Here is a 25,498-nt window from a genome sequence, read left to right as displayed (position 1 = left end):
TATCTGCAACAGGTCTTAGCTGTGGCACATGGGATCTTAGATCTTTGTTTTGGCATTCGGGATCTTTAGTCATGGCATGTGGGATCTAGTTCCCACAAGGGACAGAACTTGGGTCCCTTGCACTGTGAGTGTGGAGTCTTAACCACTGGACCACCAGGGATGTCCCATCATCCACTTTATGAGACAATAAATTCAAAGACTGCAAGAGGGGGAATCTCTGCTGATAGGAGTATTCCAGGCAACACGTAGTAAAAATAAGGTCTCCAACCAGGATAAAGGACTCTAGCTGGAGTTCATCGTGTTGTTCAGTCACGCCTGACTCTTTCCGACCCCATGAACTGCAGCACTCCAGGCTTCCCTGTGCTTCACCATCTCCTGGAGTTCACTCAAACTCACGTCCATCGTATCGATTCTCCTCCTGCCCTCAGTCTTTCCCAGCATCAGGGTCTTTTCCAATCAGTCACTTTTCCGCAAGTCCGTCTACTTGAGAATAAAAGATTCAACTGATATTCTTAACAGTGATGCTAACTCACGTCCTCCTACCACAAACTTTACAGAGTCAAAATACCACACTTGCCATCAACCTCCTAATGACTCTGATAGGGCTGGAACTTTCTGAAATCAGAGAGTGATTCACTTCCCTGACTCAGAAAGCACAGCCAGTCTGTGGCCCTTGAGCATTTCAAAAAAAAAATCGAAGAAGGAAGCGTCATCTAAAAGCCTGGCCTCTGGCTAAGGTTAAACACAACTTGTCCAAAACCCTTTCCATGCCTCCCTGAAAAAACAAACACAGCGAGCAGGGGGTGACTTATAGCTTCAATGGTGAAATGTATTCAGTCCAGACAGCACTAACTGATTCCACTACTTTGAAAGCAACTTGAGAGAAAACCGGCTCCATCCTACTTGCCTGTGTTGAACCATCTTCTGGACTAAGAGGCTTGTGGACGACTGGTATACCCGAGGCATCCAAGTTTCCAGTGGGTGTTTCTTGATGTTGATGGCGACCACCCGGATGTTGAGGAGGTCAGCCAAGCGCAGAAAGTTCATTTTGTCTGCAATGAAAAGATGGCCCCCCAGTACGGGGCCGCTGTGACACTAAGGTCCAAAGAGTGACATCAAGACAGCACTCTTGGATCTGCATTTCACAGATGAAGGTCTGAAGCCTCAAAGGCCAAGGGGCTAACGAGCGGCCCAGCCCCCCACCTGTCTTCACGCAGACCCTGAGCCGGCATGTGACTCTGCTGGTTCACAGACGCCGCCGCCTCACTCCCTGCCTCCCGCCTCGCTTTCCCCCTCAGTGAAGACAGGCACTGCTCCCCATGCCCGCCAGACCCACGTTTCCAGCCCCAATCCCATGTCCCTGTCCTCCCCAAACCTCCACGGCAGGCATAACCCGCACCCTCCAACCCCTGCCCTTTCTCGGCCCACCCTCCTCTCTGCCCCCTCTCAGGGACTCACTCAAACCCACAGCCTCCTCAACACACTGGAGCATCACCCCAGGCCGCAGTACAGTGATCGCTTTCTGTTTAGAAATAATTCGCTAATTAATGTTTGGCTGCACGGGGTCTTCACTGCTGTGCAGGGCCTTCTCTAGTTGCGGGGAGCAGGGGCCACTCTCTAGTTGCAGTGTGCGGGCTTCTCACCGCAGTGGCTTCTCTTCTTACAGAGTATGGGTTCCAGAGCACGGGCTCAGTAGCTGTGGCACACGGGCTTGGGTACCCTTTGGCATGGGTCTTGGAATCTTCCCAGACCAGGAATAGAACCTGTGTCTCCTGCATTGTCAGGTGGATTCTTGACCACTGGACCACCAGGGAGGTCCACAGTGATCACTCTCCTGACCAGCCTGGACCCGCCCAGCTGCTGGGCCAGTGTGCTCAGGACCTGCTGGATGCCCAGGGCAAGTAGGCTATTCTCATCATCCCGTGCACTCTCCCCCACCAGGCATGTGGGATACTGACCGGAGTCCACTGTTTATGCATGAACTTCCTGTTACATACAACTTGAAGAAACATCACACCAATGGATGAAATCAGATTGTACACAGAGTGTTGCTGCTTCTTTGAAAACCAAGTTGAAGGCTTTGTTAAGCTTTAAAGAAAGTTGTAAATTGCAGGTACAGATTCAGGTATAGCTGAGATAGTTGTTAAAGAGTGGGGTGGATTTTTTTTTAAGAATTATTTTTTTAAAATATTTATTTATTTGGCTGTGCTGGGTCTTAACTGTGGCCCTCGGGATCTTTTATCTTCGTTGTGGCATGTGGGACCTTTAGTTGTGGCATGCAAGCTCCTAGTTGCGACATATGGGATCTAGTTGCCTAACCAGGGGTGAAACCCAGGCCCCCAGCCTTGGGAGCACACAGTCTTAGCCAATGGACCACCAGGGAAGTCCTAGGATAGAGTTTTTAAATTCTAGAATGCTTCTCGGTTAGAGGCCTAGATGATGGCCAGGTCTCCTAGTTTTCAGAAATAAACAACCAGTCATGGTTCTACAGATGTCACCATAATGATTAATTTGAGAAAGATGACAGTGAACTGCTATCAACAGACACCCAGGCAAAGAGAAAGCCCCAGCCATGTTCAAAGTGCGGCCTCATCTGAGTGAGGAGCCTGAGTTAGACAAAACACTGAGTGATATTCAACAGTCATGTTGCTTATATTCTCTAGGAGTGCCCCAGTGAAGAATCTGCCTGCATGCGGAAGATCCGGGTTCAATCCTTGGGTTGGGAAGACCCCCTGGAGAAGGAAATGGCAACCTATTTCAGTATTCTTGCCTGGAGAATCCCATGGACAGAGGAGCCTGGCGGGTGATAGTCCATGGGGTTGCAAAGAATCAGGCATGACTAAGAGATTAACACTACACACTCAACGATCCTAAGAACATCAAGTTGGATAAAAGCATTCTTATATATCTTAGGATATCTAAGAATAGCTTATTCTTAGATTCTAACTCTAAAGATTCTGGGTCTTTAGAGTTAGAACCAAAACACATATATTTGTCTTAATAGACAAAGGCATGTAGTACCTACTCAGGGGGAAGGGCAGCCTGGGAAGATTAGCTGATGTGATAACTTGAGTTCAGAGACTTGGGCTATGTGAGCTCCGCCATCAGAGGGCAGGGAGACACTGACATGACAACCACAAATAGGGTTTAGGGGAACCTACTGATAAGAATCTAGCCAAGGGACTTCCCTGGTGGTTCAGTGGCTAAGACTCTGAGACCCCAGTGCAGGGGCCTGGGGTTCAATCTCTGGTCAGGGAGCTCGATCCCACATGCTGCAACTAAGAGTTGGAATGCCACAACTAAAGATTCCACGTACCGCAACTGAGACCTGACAAATCAAATAAACAAATAAAACTCTGTGTGTGTGTGTGTACAGAATCCAGCCAAAACCTCAGTTGTCAAATAACCTCAACCAACAGGGACTCTATCGGTATCACTGGGCTCACACCTTTTCATCCAGAAGATTCTGTAGACCACCACAGGACTTCCCTGGTGGTCCACTGGCTAAGACTCCGTGCTCCCAATGCATGGGGCCAGGGTTCGATCCCAGATCATGGAACTAGATCCCATGTGCTGCAACTAAAGTTTCCACATGCTGCATCTAAGACACAGCAGAGCCAAATATATAAATTAACATTAAAAAAAAAGAACAAGAAAGGACAAAGAGAATCCAAATTATGGTAATTTTGTGTCAAGAAATTTGTGCCCATCTGGTACTATATGTTGGAGATTAGGGGTCAGCACATTCTTTTCTGCAAAGAGTAAATATGTTAAGTTTTGTGGACCAATTGATCCCTGTTTCAACTTTCCAATTCTGCCACTTTAGCATGAAAGCAGCGATAAACAAAACACAGATGAATGAGCCTGGCTGTGTTCCAGTAAAATGTGTTTATGAAAACAGGCAGTGACCACATATAGCCTGTGGATCACAGTCTACCAACTCTTGTTGTAGACACATTATTCTCTATACTCTCTGTTAACAATTCTATTCAGCTCTTTTCTTTCCACATCTGTAAGTTTCATCTTTCTCAGTTTAACACCAGATTTAAGTCTAACACTTTTGGCACTAACAGAATTCCAGCATTTAACCTTGGAAACCACACATGCCCATAGTTATAGTTCAAGGGAGGAAGCGAGCATGCCTCACAGAACTAGTGGTCTCCCTTCTTGAACTGAGTGGAGACTACAGTGAAGTGTGAATTTCTGTTTGTCCTTCTGTTATTAAAACTGTCTTTGAAAGTGTTGGTTAGGGACTTCCCTGGTGGTCCAGTGGTTAAGACTTCACCTTTTAATGCAGGGAGTTGGGGTTCCATCCCTGGAGGGGGCCTAAGATCCCACATCCCTTGAGGCCAAACATCAAACAGAAGCAATATTGTAACAAATTCTATGAAGACTTAGAAAAAGGATCCACATCAAAAAAACTTTTAAAAAATTTTAAAAAAGAAAAGTGTTGATTAACCAAAGGAGTCTTTGCACACCCAGACATCAGAAATAACTGCTTTCTCCCCCAAAAGAAGACCTACGATCCCTAGAAGTTAACAAATCTAATTGGCTGTCTTCCTTCAGGACATGTTTGCCCTGGTAACAGTATTTAAATTGGCATCCCTGTTTTGTGAAAGGCAAAATACTGGGGAAATCTGCTAAGCCATGAGTTCATGGGCACCTTCTTGCCACTTCCATGGAGCACTAATAAAATCTGTGACTCGGACCGACTCCTTTTTTCAAACTAGATGAGTTCTGGTCTCATTTAATTTACAAATAGGATCATGACTCAGGTGGCAAAACTGAGCAGAGCTTCCTGGGCATATATCTGGAGAAAAATGTGATCCAAAAGGATACCTGCATCCTGTTGAGCAGCCAGCGGATGAGCGCCCAGTGCTCGCTGCAGCACTGTTTACAACAGCTAAGAGTGGAGACAACCTAAATGCCCATCGACAGAGGAATGGATAAAGAAGATGTGGCACATGTATACAATGGAATATCACTCAGCCATTGCTGCGCTGCTGCTGCTGCTAACTCGCTTCAGTCGTGTCCAACTCTGCGACCCCACAGACGGCAGCCCACCAGGCTCGCCCGTCCCTGGGATTCTCCAGGCAAGAACCCTGGAGTGGGTTGCCATTGCTTTAGCCATTAAGAAGAATGAAATAATGTCATTTGCAGCAACCCGGGTGGACCTAGAGATTGTCATACTGAGTAAAGTAAGTCAGACAGAGAGGGAGAAATATTATATGGCACTCCTTATCTGTGGAATCTAAAAAGAAATGCTACAAATCAACTTATAGAACAGAAAGAGACTCACAGACTTACAGAACAAACGTTGCTGGAGGGAAAGGTTGGGGGGAGGGATAGTTAGGGAGTTTGGGGTAGACATGTACACATTGCTATAATGAAAATGCACAGCCAATAAGGACAGGAACTCTGCTTGATGTTATGTGGCAACCTGGACGGGAGGGGAGTTTGGAGGAGAATGGATACATGTATATGGATGGCTGAGTCCCTTTGCTGTCCACTTGAAACTGTCACAACATGCTTAACCAGCTATACCCCAATACAAAATAAAAAGTTTAAAAACAAAAAATTGAGCAGGGCTCAGAGCTGAGGACTGAGGCCTGCTGATTCCAGTCATGAACCCACCAGTGGCAACCAAGGTCATGGGTGTGTATGTCTCAAGGGCATCTGCCGACCTCCTTCACCCCCTCACCTGCTCAGAAGGCCGTGCAATGCCCTTTGTTGAACATCCCCAGGGCATCAGAAAGTCAGGGCACTGCCTGGGTGAGGTCTGGCGCTTTCGTCACGCTGCAGCTTTGCAGCCTCAGACCAGGTGGACTCACATCATGTGAGGGAAAGTCACGGATGAAGCAGAACCACGGCGGTGCTGTGCTTTGAGTAAATGTTCAAGTTTGAGGTTTTGATAACCTAAGGCTATAAATCTGACACAAACTTTCGAAGATTAGCAGTGCTAGGGCATGGGGGATGATAACCAGAGATAGAAGAAAGTTCTAGACAAGGCAACAGTCTGAGGCCAGAATCAGCCAAACAGGAGTTATGGGCTGATCTGTGTCCCCTGAGATTTAACATGCTGAAGGCTTAGCTCCCAGCACCTCTGAATGTGCCTGTATTTTGGAGATGGAGCCTCTGATGAGGTAATTAGGCAGAAAGGAGGTCACTAGGGTGGGCCCTGATCTCATATAACTGTGCCCTTAATAAGAAGAGGAGGAACTTCCCTGGCACCCCAGTGGTTAAGAATCTACCTTGCAATGCATAAGATGCAGGTTCGATCCCAGGTCAGGGAACTAAGATCCCACAAGCAGCACAGTGTGGACAAAAAAACTTAAAAAAAAAAAAAAATCCACTCAGGAAGGAAAATTTAATAATGAAAAATTGGGACTTGAATTTTACATGTTTTTTTCATTCCACCTTTCTAGTCATTCACCTTTGCTGTATTTTACCCACATATACAGATCCACGGCGGCCTAGAAATGTAGAAGCTTCATGCACTTTCCAAAGAACTTGGAAAATTTGGTGCTCAAGGGTTGCGCAGCCACCCTCTCCCCATCATTACCAGAACCCTAGTGTGACATGAGGACCCACAGTGTATCACTGCCGATCCCTAACAGGGCCACCAAAGCCGACTCTTCAGGGTCTGAGAAGCCTGGCTTCTGAGCCATCGAGTTGGGTGGCTGAAGGCAGATGCCCATGGCTCAGCGAAGACGCCTGTCAAACCCTGCTGACCTTGCCTTCTGGATCCAAAACCTTCACTGGAGGATGCTGGCATTCCCCGTTTAACAGTGTCTTGCCACACAGTTCCCTCTTTCCCCTGGACACTCTCATAAGTTCCAGAGGATCACTGTGGCTGTTTCCTTCTTCTCACACAGGCAATGAATCCTAACAAAGCCCTGGCTCTGCTGGACTGGTTTGAGACTCCTTGTCTCAGGTAAATTTACATCCTCTCAGACTTACCACTCCATCTGGGTGCATCTCCCTCTAGACTTTTCTTGAAACTGGTGAACTGAAGTCCGGGTGTATTGCAGTCATCGCATATCTTTCCCCATTTCTACCTCATCTTTATGGTCATTTTTAAAAGTATGTTTTTAAATGTATTTATTTATGTGACCAAGGCATGCGGGATGTTAGTTCCCCAACCAGGGATCAAACCCATGGCCCTTGCCTTGGAAGCATGGAGTCATAGCCACTGGCCCACCATGGAAGTACCTTCATGATCATTTTTGATGTCAGCAACCTTTCCTGTTAAGCGACCCTTAGAATTTGGGGCACTTTAGAGTAATGATAAAAGGCAGGGGCCTTGGAGTCCAGATGGCCTGTGCCACACTGCAGCTGCGTGGCCCTGGGCAGATGGCTCGACCTCTCTGAGTCTCAGTTCCCATACTGACAACAGAGGATAACGAGACCCCACCTCAGCGAGTCTGGGGAAGACCTCATACAACAACCACAACCAGGGCACACACATGGCAAGCACGCTACCAATATCAAGCGTTACTGACAACCGCTATCAACCACTTACACATGAACACGTGGGTTACTTTCAACTTCTCACTTGTAAATGCTAAATGCACTTCAGGCGTCTATTTATACAGCCATTTTCCATGGTTTAGATGTGTTCCTTACAGCAGAATCCCGGACAGGGAATGACCATGTTACAAGGTAAAGGGTGTCCGGAAGACTCAGCACATGCTGACAACATGCAGCCTCGTCAGCACACAGCTCAGGCCCCTAACTGCGCCGCAACACTGCCCGCCAACACACACCTCTACTTGCAAGCGTGAGAAAGCGAGGGGCTTCCCTGGGGGCCCAGTGGTTAGGAGCTTGCCTCCCACTGCGGGGGTTGAGGGGTCGATCCTCGATCAGGGAACTAAGATCCCTCAGGCGACTAAGCCCACATGCCACAGCTAGAGAGGAACCTATGTGTCCCAACTAAGATGGGACTCAGTCAAATAAATACGTATCTTTTTAAAAAAGAAAATGAAAAAAAATCCCATGCCCCCACTTCTCATTGAGGCTTCTTACCCACGTGCCCCGTCTGTCCCTCGTCGGAGATCCTCAACAGGAGCTCCAGGTGGGAACTGCTGATGTCTGGTGCCACAACCTTGACCAGCTGCCTCCACCGGGCCTCCTTCACCACAAACTCTGTGCCCACCTTGACTTTCAGGATGTTGAAAGCTTCTGTCATTTTGTGACGCTTCAGGTATGCCAATGTGTGAATCTCATTCTTGAAAAAAGAACAGAAGTGTGTGCATTTTTTTAAGAGCTTCCTCTTAAAGGAAGCCTCATTTCTCAGCCTTAAACATTTCAAGGTAATGGAAGAGTTGAGATGAGTGCGTCCTGGGGACCACGTGTATCCTTTCTGGATGAGCAGGAGATACCCAAGTGTAAAGGTCTCACCATGCCTAACGAAGACTCCTAATATCTCCTGCTCCCGTGTTTACAACATCTCATCTTGTAATAGCAACCCAGGAGCTCACGCCACAGGAGCGATCACAGAGAGAAGTCCCTGGTAAGTCCGTTAACTCGCAAGGTACAGAATCCCTCCCCCGCTCCGGGGATGGGTAACTATCAGCCTCTGAAGAAGCAGAACTCCGCTTACCACGTGCAATGAGTGAACCCACGAAGGATAATCAGAACGCTGAGAAAACAAAGTAGCGGGAGGCAGACAGGCCCACAGTCCGCTCTGCCCGCGAGGCAGATTCCAGAAAGGAAGGAGACGAGGTTTGCTGCTGAGAGAGAGGGAGCCACGGGGGAGGGAGAAGATAGGTCTGCCATTAAGTCGACGAAGACAGAGAAGGAGAGCCGGGGGGAAGCAGGGGAGTAAAATGAGGCTAGAATTGGTCTGGAAGGAAGGGGTCCAGGGCTGCCATGAAGCCTGACTCTGCACAGAGAATCTTCCAGAAGAGGAGAGCCCCTCTTCATGTTATAATGGGCCATGTGGATGCCCATCCCTACTGCTCCCTGTAAGCTGATAACATAGCTAGACCATAAATTCTCTTTTTTAAACTGAGCAGTTGATTTACAATGTCATGTTTGTTTCAGGTGTACAGGAAAGCGATTTAATTAGATAGATAGATAGGGTAGATAGACAGATAGGGCTTCCCAGGTAGCACGAGTGGTAAAGAATCCGCCTGCTAATACAGGAGACAAGAGATGCAGGTTTGATCCCTAGGTCGAGAAGATCCCCTGAAGGAGGGCATGGGAAGCCACTCCAGTATTCTTGACTGGAGAATCCCCATGAACAGAGGAGCCTGGGGGGCTACAATCCATAGGGTCACACAGAGTTAATCTGAAGTAACTCAGCACACACAGTTGCATATATGTATATACATATATATACACACACACACACACACACACACACACACACATAATACATATATATATATATATACGGCTCAGATCATGAACTCCTTATTGCGAAATTCAGACTTAAATTGAACAAAGTAGGGAAAAACACTAGACCATTCAGGTATGACCTAAATCAAATCCCTTATGACTTATACAGTAGAAGTGACAAATAGATTCAAGGGATTAGATCTGACATAGAGAGTGCATGAAAAAATATGGACAGAGGTTCATGACATTGTACAGGAGGCAGTGACCAAGACCACTCCCAAGAAAAACAAATGCAAAAAGGCAAAAATGGTTGTCTGAGGAGGCCATACAAATAGCTGTGAAAAGAAGAGAAGCAAAAGGCAAAGGCGCGAAGGAAAGATATACCCATCTGAATGCAGAGTTCCAAAGAACAGCAAGAGGAGATAAGAAGCCTTCCTCAGTGATCAATGCCAAGAAACAGAGGAAAACAATAGAATGGGAAAGACTAGAGATGTCTTCAAGAAAATTAGAGATACCAAGGGAACATTTCAAGCAAAGATTGGCTCAATAAAGGACAGAAATGGTATGGACCTAACAAAAACAGAAGATACTAAGAAGAGGTGGCAAGAATACACAGAAGAATTATACAAAAGAGATCTTCATGACCCACATAATCATGATGGTGTGATCACTCACCTAGAGCCAGACATCCTGGAATGTGAAGTCAAGTGGGCGTTAGGAAGCATCACTCAGAACAAAGCTAGTGGAGGTGATGGAATTCCAGTTGAGCTATTTCAAATCCTAAAAGATGATGCTGTGAAAATGCTGCACTCAATATGTCAGCAAATTTGGAAAACTCAGCAGTGGCCACAAGATGGGAAAAGGTCAGTTTTCATTCCTATCCAAAGAAAGTCAAAGCTAAAGAATGCTCATGGAATTGCACTCATCTCACACAGTAGCAAAGTAATGCTCAAAATTCTTCAAGCCAGGCTTCAACAGGTTGTGAACCGTGAACTTCCAAATGTTCAAGCTGGTTTTAGAAAAGGCAGAGGAACCAGAGATCAAATTGCCAACATCCACTGGGTCATCGAGGAAGCAAGAGAGTTCCAAGAAAACATCTACTTCTGCTTTATTGACTATGCCAAAGCCTTTGACTGTGTGGATCACCACAAACTGTGGAACATTCTGAAAGAGATGGGAATCCCAGACCACCTGACCTGCCTCTTGAGAAACTTGTATGCAGGTCAGGAAGCAACAGTTAGAACTGGACATGGAACAACAGACTAGTTCCAAATAGGAAAAGGAGCACGTCAAGGCTGTTTATTGTCACCCTGCTTATTTAACTTCTATGCAGAGTACATCATGAGGAACACTGGCCTGGATGAAACTCAAGCTGAATCAAGATTGCTGGGAGAAATATCAATAACCTCAGATATGCAGATGAAACCACCCTTATGGCAAAAAGTGAAGAGAAACTCAAAAGCCTCTTGATGAAAGTGAAAGAGGAGAGTGAAAAAGCTGGCTTAAAGCTCAACATTCAGAAACCTAAGATCATGGCATCTGGTCCCATCACTTCATGGGAAATAGATGGGGAAACAGTGGAAACAGTGTCAGACTTTATTTTGGGGGGCTCCAAAATCACTGCAGATGGTGATTGCAGCTGTGAAATTAAAAGACGCTTACTCCTTGGAAGGAAAATTATGACCAACCTAGACAGCATATTAAAAAGCAGAGACATTACTTTGCCAACCAAGGTCCGTCTAGTCAAGGCTATGGTTTTTCCAGTGGTCATGTATGGATGTGACAGTTGGACTGTGAAGAAAGCTGATCGCCAAAGAATTGATGCTTTTGAACTGTGGTGTTGGAGAAGGCTCTTGAGAATCCCTTGGACTGCAAGGAGATCGAACCAGTCCATCCTAAAGGAAATCAGTCCTGGGTGTTCATTGGAAGGACTGATGCTAAAGCTGAAACTCCAGTACTTTGGCCACCTGATGCGAAGAGCTGACTCACTGGAAAAGACTCTGATGCTGGGAAGGATTGAGAGCACGAGGAGAAGGGGACGACAGAGAATGAGATGGTTGGATGGCATCACCGACTCGATGGATATGAGTTTGAGTGAACTCCGGGAGTTGGTGATGGACAGAGAGGCCTGGCGTGCTGTGATTCATGGGGTTGCGGAGAGTCGGACACGACTGAGCGACTGAACTGAGCTGAACAGTGCCCTCCCTGCTTTCCCCCTGTAGTAATCACAGGTCTGTTTTCCATCTCTGTGAGTCTTTCTTTTCTGTAAGTGAGTTGATTGGTGTAATAGTTTAGATTCCACATTTCTGTGACATCATATGGTGCTTGTCTTTCTCTGTCTGGCTTACTTCGCCTGGTACGATCATCTCTAGTTCCATCCGAGTTGCTGCGAATGGCTTATTTCATCCTCTTTATAGTAAGTCCACTGTAGGTATGTACCACTGTTTCTTTATTCACTCATCTGTTGATGGACATTTAGGTTGCTTGCATGACTTGGCTATTGTGAATAGTGCTGCAACGAACATGGCAGTGCAGCTATCTTTTTGAATTAGAGCTTTCTCTGAATATACACCCAGGAGGGGGACTGCTGGATCATAAGGTAACTCTATTTTTAGTTTTTTAAGGAACCTCCACACTGTTTTCCATAGTGGTTACACCAGTTTACATTCCCATCAGCATGGAGGAGGGTTCCCTTTTCTCCACACCCTCTCTAGCATTTATTATTAAAGACCTTAAATTTTTAATGGGTGCAGCTATGTCTTCATCAGCTTTGGCTCCTTCATACTTTGTATGAAGTAAGTCAGACAGAAAAGGACAAATATCACATGATATTGCTTATATGTGGAATCTAAAAAAAAATAGTAAAAATGAACTTATTTACAAAACAGAAATAGAATCACAGATATAGAAGACAATCTTATGGTTACCAGGGAGGAAAGCCCGGGATCGGAAGATTGGGATTAACATATACCCACTACTACATATAAAATAGATAATGAAATAGAGCTACTGATAGCACAGGGAAGTCTACTCAATACTCTGTAATGGCCTCTGTGGTAAAGAATCTCAAACAGAGTGGATATTCGTATATGTACAACTGAATCACTTCACTGAACACCTGAAACTAAGACAACACTGTAAATCAACTAAAAATTTAAAAATAAAAACACTAAAATAAAGATTTTAATACTCAAGAAAAATTTAAAAATAAGTAAATAAAAACACTAAAATAAGAAAAGATTTCAAGGAGCCATGAACAATCAGATGTACTAAGACTGAGGGACAAGGGACCTCCCTGGGGGTTAAGACTCTGCACTTCCACTACAGGGTTCAATCCCTGGTCGGGAACCAGGATCTCACATGCCAAGTGGCCCGATCAAAAAGAGAAGAAAAAAAAACCAGAGTGAGGAGCAAATTCGGGATCTGCCGTGAAGCTGGGACACACCATCAGACCCACGCCAGACTGACAAAGAACCACCTGGCCCAGCAGGGTTCAGCAAGGCAAATGAATGTTCAGATTCATCAAAGCAAAAAGAAAATGAGTACGTTCAAATATTTAGCAATGCACAGGCTAGCCTCCCTGCTACCACACCAGCCAGGCGCCTGACCCCCGGCTGGACCCCCAGGTCAGGAATGTTACCTTCAGGTGCTTCCTGTAGTTGTTGTAGACAACAGCCAGAAAGACGGACATGAAGATGTAGGTGTTGATGATGATGTAGGTTATAAAGTACAGAGAATACCACCAGTTGAGCTCATAGGCAGGCATCCTAGAAGGAAATAATTATCTGTCATGGTTTTGCGTGCCCTAGGTCCACAGTGCACAGAAGGCTGACCGTAGGTGACACCGCACATGGACAGTCCACGTACATGGGGCAAGGAAAACCTGTCTCAGTCTAAGTCTCCCCCAGACAGTGCACGGGGCCTCAAAGCCATCACTACGCTTCATGCTCAGTGGCTCACTCCAGACCTGCCTTAGAGAGGTGCCAACTTCCAGAGCAGGCGAGACCTGGGAGATGCCACCATCACACTCCCTCCCTTCCCAATGAGAAAATCAAAGCCCAGAAAGGAGATCCACTTGCCCAGAATTATAGAAAGAATCTGAACTGTGACCTGGGTTTACATGCTAGGCTTTTCAGGGACACCAGAATGTCTTGCCAGGATGCGGGGAAGGCAGATAATTTTCTATCCACATTTGTACTATGAGAGTGAAAGAAGTACCATTAATTACGGCACTGGGGCCTCCCCTGGTAGTACAACGGATAGGAATCCGCCTGACAATGCAGGGGACACGGGTTCAATCCCTGGCCCAGGAAGATTCCATATGCTACAGAGCAACTAACCCTGTGGAGGACGACACCGAGGCTGTGCACTGCAACTACCGAGGCCCGTGAGTCTAGAGCCAGTGCTCCACAACAAGAGGGATCACTGCGAAGAGAAGCCCGTGTCCCCCAGTGAAGCACAGACCCCACTCACCACACTTAGAGAAGGCCCAATGCAGCAACAAAGACCCAGCATAACCAGAAATAAGTAAAAAATGATTTTAAAAAACAATAGTGCCGGGACAAAAGGCATAAATCAGGATGCATGCTCACACCCCTGTTCATGGGAACTGGGTTTTGTACAGCAGGGGACACTGAGGGAGTCAGCTGAGGGGAAGAGCCAAGAAAAAACAGGAGGGCCAGGAGCTTCACCTTGCTCACTTTTTGCTAGAGACAGGCCTCAGAGCGAACAAGAACCCAGGACAAGTTGACACAATGGTCCTACATACAACTAGACAACAAGAAGCCCGCCCTTCCCCCACAGCCCATTATGGGAGGAGCCCCAGCCACAGTCTAGAACCCAGGAGTCATCCACTCAGGGAGCACCGCTGAATAATCTTACCTCCACAAACAAGACAAATCCATAATAAACAGGATATTAGGGGGAAAAAAAGCCTGATGCTTTTCTCCTAAATAATGTCCACATGTGTGGAGAATTGGCACTGGGGGACAGGAGGAGGGGCAACTCCTAATCTACATTTATTTCCTGTTTCATTTAGCCAGAAAACCACATCAATGCTTAGGAGAAAAGCTGTGCTTCCTTTACAAAAATGGCTTAGGTGTTTCAACTCAAGACTCAAAGAACACTCCAGAACAGAATTGAGTTCAAATACTTGTGTCTCCAGAGATGTCTCCTGTTGCTTTTGGGTTTTTTTAAAAGGTCATCTAAATTTAGTTTTAATTTAACCTATATTTTTTCTTTTTGGCCATGTTGTTTAGCATGCAGGATCTTAGTTCCCCAACCAGGGAGCTAACCAGTGCCCTCTGCAATGGAAGCTCAGAGTCTTAACCACTGGACTGCAGGGAAGTCCCTCATAAAATTTTTGAAGAGTGCAAAGTGTTGGCACTAGCCTACCCTCTCTATTTAAATCTAAATTGACATAGGGACTTCCCCTGCAGTCCTGTGGTTAAGACTCTGCGCTTCTATGCCTGAGGGTAAGAGAGCCCTGGTGGGAGAACTAAGACCCCACATGCCTCATGGTGTGGCCAAAAATAAAATAAAATACTGTATAAAAATTTTACAAAAAAAATTTTACAGCAAATATGAATAAACAGAAAATCGCCATTTTTTTGTCTTACAGTTGCTTTTAAGAAAGCGGATTCTGTTCTATAAGAGAAGTCAGTGGTTGTGACCTGGTGGCTCACTCACATGACGTCAGGGCTGTTTGCAGTGGTGACCAGCGCGTAGAGCTCAAACGCCGTGTCCAGGATGCTGGTGAAGTACGGCCGCCCGTCCACCGTCCTGAGACCCCTAAAGAGGAAGCAACGACACAGCGAAAAAAGACCCACACAGGGCGAAAAAAGACCCACACAGGGCGAAAGACACCCACACAGGGCGAAAAAAGACCCACACAGGCCGAAAAACCACCCACACAGGGCGAAAAAACACCCACACAGGCCGAAAAACCACCCACACAGGGCGAAAAAAGACCCACACAGGGCAAAAAAAGACCCACACAGGGTGAAAAACCACCCCACACAGGGCGAAAGACACCCACACAGGGCGAAAAACCACCCACACAGGGCGAAAAACACCCACACAGAGCGAAAAAACACACACACAGGCCGAAAAACCACCCACACAGGGCGAAAAAACCACCCACACAGGGCGAAAAAACACCCACACAGGGTGAAAAACCACCCACACAGGGCGAAAAACACCCACACAGGGCGAAGAACCACCCACACAGGGCGAAAGACACCCACACAGGGCGAAAAACCACCCACACAGGGTGAAAAAACACCCACACAGGGCGAAGAACCACCCACACAGGGCGAAAGACACCCACACAGGGCGAAAGAAGATCCACACAGGGCGAAAGACACCCACACAGGGCGAAAGAAGATCCACACAGGGCGAAAGACACCCACACAGGGCGAAAACCACCCACACAGGGTGAAAGAAGATCCACACAGGGTGAAAAACTACCCACACAGAGCGAAAGACACCCACACAGGGTGAAAAAAGACCCACACAGGGTGAAAAACCACCCACACAGGGTGAAAGAAGATCCACACAGGGCGAAAAACCACCCACACAGGGCGAAAGGCACCCACACAGGGCGAAAAACCACGCACAGACATAAATGAAGCTGTAGTTTCCGGCACCCGTTTCCCCTTGCTGGGCCCTCCTGGAGTGTCTGAACAGGGAAGACAGCCACTGGTGACCAGCTCTGCCACTGGCAGGCTGTTCTCTAGCAACCTCCAGAGCAGCCTGCTCACCTGTCCCCGAAAAGCTTCAAGGCCATGAGGGAGAAAATCATCATACTGAAGAGGAACAGGAGGAAGACGTAGAGGATGTCGGGCAGGGTGTTCCGGATGCTTCGGAAAGCCCTTCGGATCTGTGAAAACAAAATCTCATTTCCTTTACACACAATCAGCTAATTTTCTGCTAAAACAGAAACCCCACTCCCTTAGCAGATGCGGATGTTGTTGTTTTAGTCGCTAAGTCATATCTGTCTCTTGCAACCCCATGGACAGTAGCCCGCCAGGCTCCTCTGTTCAAGGGATTTCCCAGGCAAAGATACTGGAGTGGGTTACCGTGCCCTTCTCCAGGGGATCTTCCCGAACCAGGGATCTAACCCACGTCTCCTGTATCGGCAGAGGGATTCTTTACCACTGAGCCACCAGGGAAGCCAAACTGGTGTGCAGAGAATGGAGAAACAACAAGGTCCTTCCTACTGTATAGCATAGGGAACTATACTCAATATCCCGTACCCATGATGGAAAAGAATACGAAAAAGAATGTACACATAAATGTATAACTGAGTCACTTTATTGTACAGCAGCAATTAACACAACACTGTAATTCAACTGCTACTGCTAAGTCACTTCAGTAGTGTCTGACTCTGTGTGACCCCATAGACGGAAGCCCACCAGGCTCTCCCGTCCCTGGGATTCTCCAGGCAAGAACACTGGAGTGGGTTGCCATTTCCTTCTCCAATGTGTGAAAGTGAAAAGTGAAAGTAAAGTCGCTCAGTCGTGTCCGACCCCTAGCGACCCCACGGACTGCAGCCTCCCAGGCTCCTCCATCCATGGGATTTTCTAGGCAAGAGTACTGGAGTGGCTTGCCATTGCCTTCTCCGGTAATTCAACTACACTTCAATAAAATAAATAAATAAAACACTCTCTTGTGTATCCTAAATCATATCCTTACCTGACGACTTTCAGGGAAGTTAATGAGGAAGACCGGCCTCAAGGCCCTTGACCATCGAACTCCGCGGATGTTAACAGCTTCCAGGGACCCATAGATGACCAGATCAATCAAGGTCAGCTGTGACAGACATGGGGCAGAGATGTCAGTACTGCTAGAGCACTGAGGAAGTGCCATATAGATGCATGTTCACTGACCCAGGAGGAAGGTCACAATATATCATGGGAAAAAAAAACATGTTCACAAACAGTATAAACCAGTTTCATAACAGAACATTAACAGCAGCTGTCGTTTGAGAGTTTACTACGTGCCATGGCCTCTAATAAGCTTTCCGTAGACTATTCCATGCCCCCTCCAGAGGGGGCCACTCCTGGATGGAAATGTTTGACATACAGAGAGGGAAGTCATGAGGCCCCAGTCACACAGCCAGCAAGAGGGGCAGACCTGGGACTGGGCCCCAGGAGGTTTGGTAGCAGAGCCTCAGCAGTTACCAGCACCACCACATGTGTCCACACCACGTGGTACTCTTCTTCAGTTCCACATGTGAGATAGGTTTTCTAGCCTACTTCTCCGGTGGCACCAGTGGTAAAGAATCTGCCTGCCAATGCAGGAGACACAAGAGATGCAGGTTCGATCCCTGGGTCGGGAAGATCCCCTGGAGGAAGACATGGCAACCCGCTCCAGCAACTTTGCCTGGAGAATCCCAGGAACAGAGGAGCCTGGCGGGCTACAGTCCACGGGGTCGCAGAGAACTGGACAAGCCTGAGCATGCACGCACACAATAGGATAAAAACATCCAGATTACAGAAAATTCTTATCAATCCTTATAAAGGTCAGTCTGTGATCCGGACGATGGACAAAGGAAGAAGGACCCAGAGCAGTTTAGAAAAATATAAAATAAAAAAGAATAATCTACCATCATCAGAAACGTCAGATCAGTCCCTTTGGAGGGAAGGCATGGAGGACTGAGAAAGCTCAATCACGGTGGGAGAGAAAATACAGACTCAGAAAGAGGCTGGTGCTGGCGGCTGCACAGGGCGCCCCCTGGAGGGAGTCAGGGGGGTTACTCCAGGGCAGCAAGGGTGGACGGGCAGCTCACCAAGGGTCACGGTATCCGGGGAGGCTTCCCGGAGAAAGCACTCCCTGATGCAATCTTTTGTTGCTGTGGTTAATTAATTTTAAAATTTTTGGCTGCACAGGGTTTTCATTGCTGTGCTCAGGCTTTCTCGAGTTGCAGCAGGCAAGGGCTACTCTCTAATGGTGGTGCAGGGGCTTCTCACTGCAAGGGCTTCTCCAGTTGCAGAGCACAGGCTCTAGGGCGTGCAGTAGTTGCAGCACGTGGGTTTAGTTGCCCCATGGCATGTGAAATCTTCCCGGACCAGTGATCGAACCTGGGTCCCCTGCATTGGCAGGCAGATTCTTAACTACTGGACCATCAGGGAAGTCCCCGTTGATGTAATCTTAAGGCAAATAAAAGCTTTAAAACCACACAACTTTGAGAAGTCAAGAGCCGTGGCAGGCAGACACAGCAAAGGGATGCTCAGGAAGCAGGGATTCCTGGCAGTGGAGGCAGAGGGGAGCAGGAAGTCACAAGACCTCAGACTGAGGGCAGGTGAATTTGAGGATCAGGCTAAAAAGATAAGTCTTATTCCCAGAGCCTGGAGAGCCCAGAAAGTCTTTCAAATAAGGGTGATGGAGGTGAAGGAGTGAGACGTTTTTGGTTACAGATGTAGGACAGACCTGGACGGGGCACCCTGTACCCTCATCCAGTTCACGCCATACACATCTGAGGCGTTCCTCTTCCATGCAAGGCACTGTCCTAGCTCCAGAGAGAGAAGGCGCTCAGCACTCTCTGGAGGAAACATGGCTGAGACAAGGGGCTGAGGGTGTGCGGGGCGGGGCTCTGAGGAGGCGGCATGGGAGGGATGGCCGTGCAGGTCTAGGAGGAGAGGACCTCCAGAGGGAGGGACACAGAGCCTCCCACACGGACTTTGGCTTTTCTCTGGTGGGATTCGGGATGTTCTAAAGAAGGGAGCACGGCGACCGGGTAGGACTTGGGCTTGAAAAGTGCTCATGTGTCCATCATAGTCAAGACTCCATGCTGGAAGTCTGAGGAGATGAGGATGGACTTCCGACCCTGTCCCAGGAGGGGATCATGCAACAAACACAGCCATGAAAGACATACATGATCTTCCAATTTTTTTCTTTTGGTTTTTAAGTTTTCCCTTCCATCTCATCCTCCACCTTCCTGGGTCAGGCAATACTCTGTTATGGACTGAACTGAAGATGTCGTTGTAAGTCCCATCTCAGATCGAGGGTTCTTGTACAGTAAGACACTCATATAAGAATATGTTATGTTCCAAGAGCGCGTTTTTAAGTCCAACAAAGTTAGCCTCAGTTCAGTTGCTCAATCATGTCCAACTCTTTGCGACCCCATGAATCGCAGCACGCCAGGCCTCCCTGTCCATCACCAACTCCCGGAGTTCACTCAAACTCATGTCCATCAAGTCAGTGATGCCATCCAGCCATCTCATTCTCTGTCATCCCCTTCTCCTCCCGCCGCCAGTCCTTCCCAGCATCAGAGTCTTTTCCAGTGAGTCAGCTCTTCGCATGAGGTGGCCAGAGTATTGGAGTTTCAGCTTTGGCGTCAGTCCTTCCAATGAACACCCAGGATCGATCTCCCTTAGAATGGACTGGTTGGATCTCCTTACAGTCCAAGGGACTCTCAAGAGTCTTCTCCAACACCACAGTTCAAAAGCATCAATTCTTCGGCGATCAGCTTTCTTCACAGTCCAACTCTCACATCCATACATGACCACTGGAAAAACCATAGCCTTGACTAGACGGACCTTGGTTGGCAAAGTAATGTCTCTGCTTTTTAATATGCTATCTAGGTTGGTCATAACTTTCCTTCTAAGGAGTAAGCGTCTTTTCACTTCATGGCTGCAATCAGCATCCGCGGTGATTTTGGAGCCAAAAAAATAATGTCTGAAACTGTTTCCACTGTTTCCCCATCTATTGCCATGAAGTGATGGGACCAGATGCCATGATGTTAGTTTTCTGAATGTTGAGCTTCAAGCCATCTTTTTCACTCTCCTCTTGCACTTTCATCAAGAGGCTTTTTAGTTTCTCTTCACTTTCTGCCATAAGGGTGGTGTCATCTGCATATCTGAGGTTATTGATATTTCTCCCGGCAATCTGGATTCCAGCTTGCGCTTCTTCCAGCCCACCGTTCCTCATGATGTACTCTGCATTTAAGTTAAATAAGCAGGGTGACAATATACAGCCTTGACGTGCTCCTTTTCCTATTTGGAACCAGTCTGTTGTTCCATCTCCAGTTCTAACTGGTGCTTCCTGACCTGCATACAGGTTTCTCAAGAGGCAGGTCAGGTGGTCTGGGATTCCCATCTCTTTCAGAATGTTCCACAGTTTATTGTGATCCACACAGTCAAAGGCTTTGGCATAGTCAATAAAGCAGAAATAGATGTTTTTCTGGAACTCTTGCTTTTTCCATGATCCAGCGGATGTTGGCAATTTGATCTCTGGTTCCTCTGCCTTTTCTAAAACCAGCTTGAACATCTGGAAGTTCAGAGTCCATATATTGTTGAAGCCTGGCTTGGAGAATTTTGAGCATGACTTTACTAGCGTGTGAGATGAGTTCCCATTCTAGGAATCAGTGAACTAAAATAGACTGGAATGGGTGAATTTAACTCAGATGACCATTATATCTACTGCTGTGGGCAGGAATCCCTTAGAAGAAATGGAGTAGCCATCATAGTCAACAAAAGAGTCCGAAATGCAGTACTTGGATGCAATCTCAAAAACGACAGAATGATCTCTGTTCGTTTCCAAGGCAAACCATTCAATAATACAGTAATCCAAGCCTATGCCCTTTTTCACTAACACTGAAGAAGCCAAAGTTGAACGGTTCTATGAAGACCCACAAGACCTTTTAGAACTAACACCCAAAAAAAGATGTCCTTTTCATTATAGGGGACTGGAATGCAAAAGTAAAAAGTCAAGAAACACCTGGAGTAACAGGCAAATTTGGCCTTGGAGCACGGAATGAAGCAGGGCAAAGGCTAATAGAGTTTTGCCAAGAGAACGCACTGGTCATAGCAAACACCCTCTTTCAGCAACACAAGAGAAGACTCTACACATGGACATCACCAGATGGTCAACACCGAAATCAGACTGATTATATTCTTTGCAGCCAAAGATGGAGAAGCTCTATACAGTTAGCAAAAACAAGACCAGGAGCTGACTGTGGCTCAGATCATGAACTCCTTATTGCCAAATGCAGACTTAAATTGAACAAAGTAGGGTAAACCACTAGACCATTCAGATATGACCTAAATCAAATCCCTTATGATTGTACAGTGGAAATGACAAATAGATTCAAAGGATTATATCTGACAGACAGAGTGCCTGATGAACTATGGACAGAGGTTCGTGACATTGTACAGGAGACTGGGATCAAGACCATCCCCATGGAAAAGAAATGCAAAAAAGCAAAATGGCTGTCTGAGGAGGCCTTACAAATAGCTGAGAAAAGAAGAGAAGTGAAAAGCAAAGGAGAAAAGGAAAGATATAAGCATCTGAATGCAGAGTTCCAAAGAATAGCAAGGAGAGATAAGACTTCCTCAGCGATCAATGCAAAGAAATAGAGGAAAACAACAGAATGGGAAAGACAAGAGATCTCTTCAAGAAAATTAGAGATACCAAGGGAACATTTCAAGCAAAGATGGGCTCGATAAAGGACAGAAATGGTATGGATCTAACAGAAGCAGAAGATATTAAGAAGAGGTGGCAAGCATACACAGAAGAACTGTACAAAAAAGATCTTCACGACCAAGAGAATCACGATGGTGTGGTCACTCACCTAGAGCCAGACATCTTGGAATGTGAGTCAAGTGGGCCTTAGAAAACATCACTATGAGCAAAGCTAGTGGAGGTGATGGAATTCCAGTTGAGCTATTTCAAATCCTGAAAGATGATGCTGTGAAAGTGCTGCACTCAATATGCCAGCAAATTTGGAAAACTCAACAGTGGCCACGGGACTGGAAAAGGTCAGTTTTCATTCCAATCCCAAAGAAAGGCAATGCCAAAGAATGCTCAAACTACCACACAATTGTACTCATCTCATACGCTAGTAAAGTCATGCTCAAAGTTAGCCTAGGTACCCAATTATACATAGTACTTTACTTTATAGTATTTTACTGTAATGGGGTTTCCCTGGTGGCTCAGAGGTAAAGAATCTACCTGCAATGCAGTATATGTAGGTTCGATCCCTGGGTTGGAAAGATCCCCTGGAGAAGGAAATGGCAACCCACTCCAGTATTCTTGCCTGGAGAATTCCATGGACAGAGGAGCCTGGCGGGCTACAGTTCACGGGGTCAAAAAAGTCAGACATGACTCAGTGACTAAACAACAACATCTTTACAGTTGTGACAGTTTATAATACTTTTCACATAAAATATATTTTACATAAAACAAACACAAAAAATTTTAAAAAATTTTAATCTTAGTGTACAGTACCTTGAAAAGTACATGTACAGTTACCAGTACTGCTGCCTATATGATTGCTCATGGGCATCTTGGAACTGAACTAAAGATACTGTGAAAATGTACTCTATACGTCCTGTACAGTAAAGTACACAAAAGCACAGTGACTTGTAGAGGATGCACACACATGACAATATATACCAGACACATAAACCAGCTCACACGATCGGACATGTGAACACAAGCTCACATCTTTGAAAGTGTGCAAGTTGCAGGTTCGTATGTAGGGGACTTACTGTATTTGTTTTTTAATAATAGGAAGTGAAGATACTTCTAAAACAATGAGACCAGAGAGATAACTCTGTGTATTTCAGGAGTTCAGCAGATGTATGAAGGAAGTCAAAACAAATTGAGAAAGGATGAGAAAAGACAGTGGACACTCTAGGTTGAGGCAGGCTGGCTGCTGCGCTGAGATGCTAATTATAAAGTGCCCTCAGCTAATCACCGCCCGGGACCACTCTCATCACAGCAGCATTTCAGAATACATCACCCTGCCTCACTTGGCATACCCTCTTAGCTAGTGTCCTTCCAGATCATTCTATGAAGCTCTATTACTCTTTCTTCTCTTCCTTTAACAAAGATGTGTTCCAACTATACTGTAACCTGCTCTTTTGACCTAATAAACAAGAAACAATCTCTCCTTGATCATAGACACATAAGTGTATATAAGGCCATTTTAATGGATGTGGATGTACCATGTTTTATTCATCTTCTATTTTCAGGAAAAGAAGAGAAGCAAAAGGCAAAGGAGAAAAGGAAAGATATATCCATCTGAATGCAGAATTCCAAAGACTAGCAAGGAGAGATAAGAAAGCCTTCCTCAGTGATCAATGCAAAGAAATAAAGGAAAACAATAGAATGGGAAAGACTAGAGATCTCGTCAAGAAAAGTAGGGATACCAAGGGAACATTTCATGCAAAGATGGGTACAATAAAGGACAGAAACTGTATGGATGGACCTAAGCAGAAGCAGAAGATATTAAGAAGAGGTGGCAGAATACACAGAAGAACTGTACAAAAATTATCTTAATGACCCAGATAACCACAACGGTGTGATCACTCACTAACTGCGAAGTCAAGTGGGCCTTAAGAAGCATCACTATGAACAAAGCTAGTGGAGGTGATGGAATTCCAGTTGAGCTATTTCAAATCCTAAAAGATGATGCTGTAAAAGTGCTGCACTCAATTTGCCAGCAAATTTGGAAAACTCAGCAGTGGCCACAGGACTGGAAAAGGTCAGTTTTCATTCCAATCCCAAAGAAAGGCAATGTCAAAGAATGCTCAAACTTCTGCACAATTGCACTCATCTCACATGCGATCAAAGTAATGCTGAAAATTCTCCAAGCCAGGCTCCAACAGAACAAGAACTGGAACTTCCAGATGTTCAAGCTGCATTTAGAAAAGGCAGAGGAACCAGAGATCAAATTGCCAACATCTGTTGGCTCATCGAAAAAGCAAGAGAGTTCCAGAAAAACACATACTTCTGCTTCATACCAGACCACCTTACTTGCCTTCTGAAAAATCTGTATGCAGGTCAAGAAGCAACAATTAGAACCAATGGACTGGTTCCAAATTGGGAAAGGAGTACGTCAAGGCTGTATATTGTCACCCTGCTTATTTAACTTATATGCAGAGTACACACGTGAAATGCCGGGCTGGATGAAGCACAAGTTGGAACCAAGATTGCAGGGAGAAATATCAATAACCTCAGATATGCAGATGACACCACCCTTATGGCAGAAAGTGAAGAGGAACTAAAAAGCCTCTTGATGAAAGTGAAAGAGGAGAGTGAAAAAGCTGGCTTAAAACTCAACATTCAGAAAACTAAGATCATGGCATCTGGTCCCATCACTTCATGGCAAATCAATGGGGAAACAATGGAAACAGTGGCAGACTTTATTTTCAGTTCAGTTCAGTTCAGTCGCTCAGTTGTGTCCGACTCTTTGTGACCCCATGAATCACAGCACGCCAGGCCTCCCTGTCCATCACCAACTCCCGGAGTTTATTCAAAGTCATGTCCACCGAGTTGGTGATGCCATCCAGCCATCTCATTCTGTCGTCCCCTTCTCCTCCTGCCCCCAACCTTTCCCAGCATCAGAGTCTTTTCCAGTGAGTCAACTCGTCGCATGAGGTGGCCAAAGTATTGGAGCTTCAGCTTTAGCATCAGTCCTTCCAATGAACACCCAGGACTGATCTCCTTTAGAATGGACTGGTTGGATCTCCTTGCAGTCCAAGGGACTCTCAAGAGTCTTCTCCAACACCACAGTTCAAAAGCATCAATTCTTCGGCAATCAGCTTTCTTCACAGTCCAACTCTCACATCCATTTTGGGGGGTTCCAAAATCACTGCAGATGGTGACTGCAGCCATGAAATTAAAAGACACTTGGAAGAAAAACTATGACAAAATAGACACATTATTAAAAAGCAAAAACATTACCAACAAAAGTCCATCAAGTCAAAGCTATGGTCTTTCCAGTAGTCATGTATGGAAGTGAGAGTTGGACCATAAAGAAAGATGAGTGCCGAAGAATTAATGCTTTTGAACTATGATGTTGGAGAAGATTCTTGACAGTCCCTTGGACTGCAAGGAGATCAAACCACTCAACCTTAAAGGAAATCAACCCTGAATATTCAATGAAAGGACTGATGCTGAAGCTCTAATACTTTGGCCACCTCATGAGAAGAACTGACTCCTTAGAAAAGACCCTGATGCCAGGAAAGATTGAAGGCAGGAGGAGAAGGGGATGACAGAGGATGAGATAGTTGGATGGCATCACTGACTCGATGGACATGAGTTTGAGCAAGCTCAGGGAGTTGGTGATGGACAGGAGGCCTGGCATGCTGCAGTCCATGGGGTCAAAAAGAATCAGACATAACTGAGTGAACTGAACTGAACTGAC

At 46.1% G+C, this 25,498-nt stretch overlaps 1 protein-coding gene across 4 annotated transcripts in view; it reads right to left on the bottom strand.

Annotated features, from left to right (window-relative positions):
• Positions 1 to 25,498, bottom strand: part of LOC129540089 (two pore channel protein 2-like) — a 62,396-nt gene that overhangs the window by 21,874 nt on the left and 15,024 nt on the right. For all 4 annotated transcript variants that reach the window (XR_016038664.1, XR_016038663.1, XR_016038665.1 and 1 more), the window contains exons 5-10: positions 17,038 to 17,154; positions 16,104 to 16,222; positions 15,031 to 15,132; positions 12,983 to 13,109; positions 8,026 to 8,227; positions 908 to 1,052 (exon numbers count right to left, since the gene is read on the bottom strand). Coding sequence is in view for 1 of the 4 variants with exons in the window: in XM_088841685.1 (XP_088697811.1) it covers positions 908 to 1,052; positions 8,026 to 8,227; positions 12,983 to 13,109; positions 15,031 to 15,132; positions 16,104 to 16,222; positions 17,038 to 17,154 (812 nt within the window). In the remaining 3 variants the exon portion in view is untranslated. The remainder of the gene's footprint in view (positions 1 to 907; positions 1,053 to 8,025; positions 8,228 to 12,982; positions 13,110 to 15,030; positions 15,133 to 16,103; positions 16,223 to 17,037; positions 17,155 to 25,498) is intronic.

The sequence above is a fragment of the Moschus berezovskii genome, chromosome 11 (genome assembly GCF_049115385.1).
Source record: "Moschus berezovskii isolate FMDL1 chromosome 11, NW_MosBer_1.0, whole genome shotgun sequence".
NCBI lineage: Eukaryota > Metazoa > Chordata > Mammalia > Artiodactyla > Moschidae > Moschus > Moschus berezovskii.
This window is presented reverse-complemented; position numbering and strand designations above follow the sequence as displayed.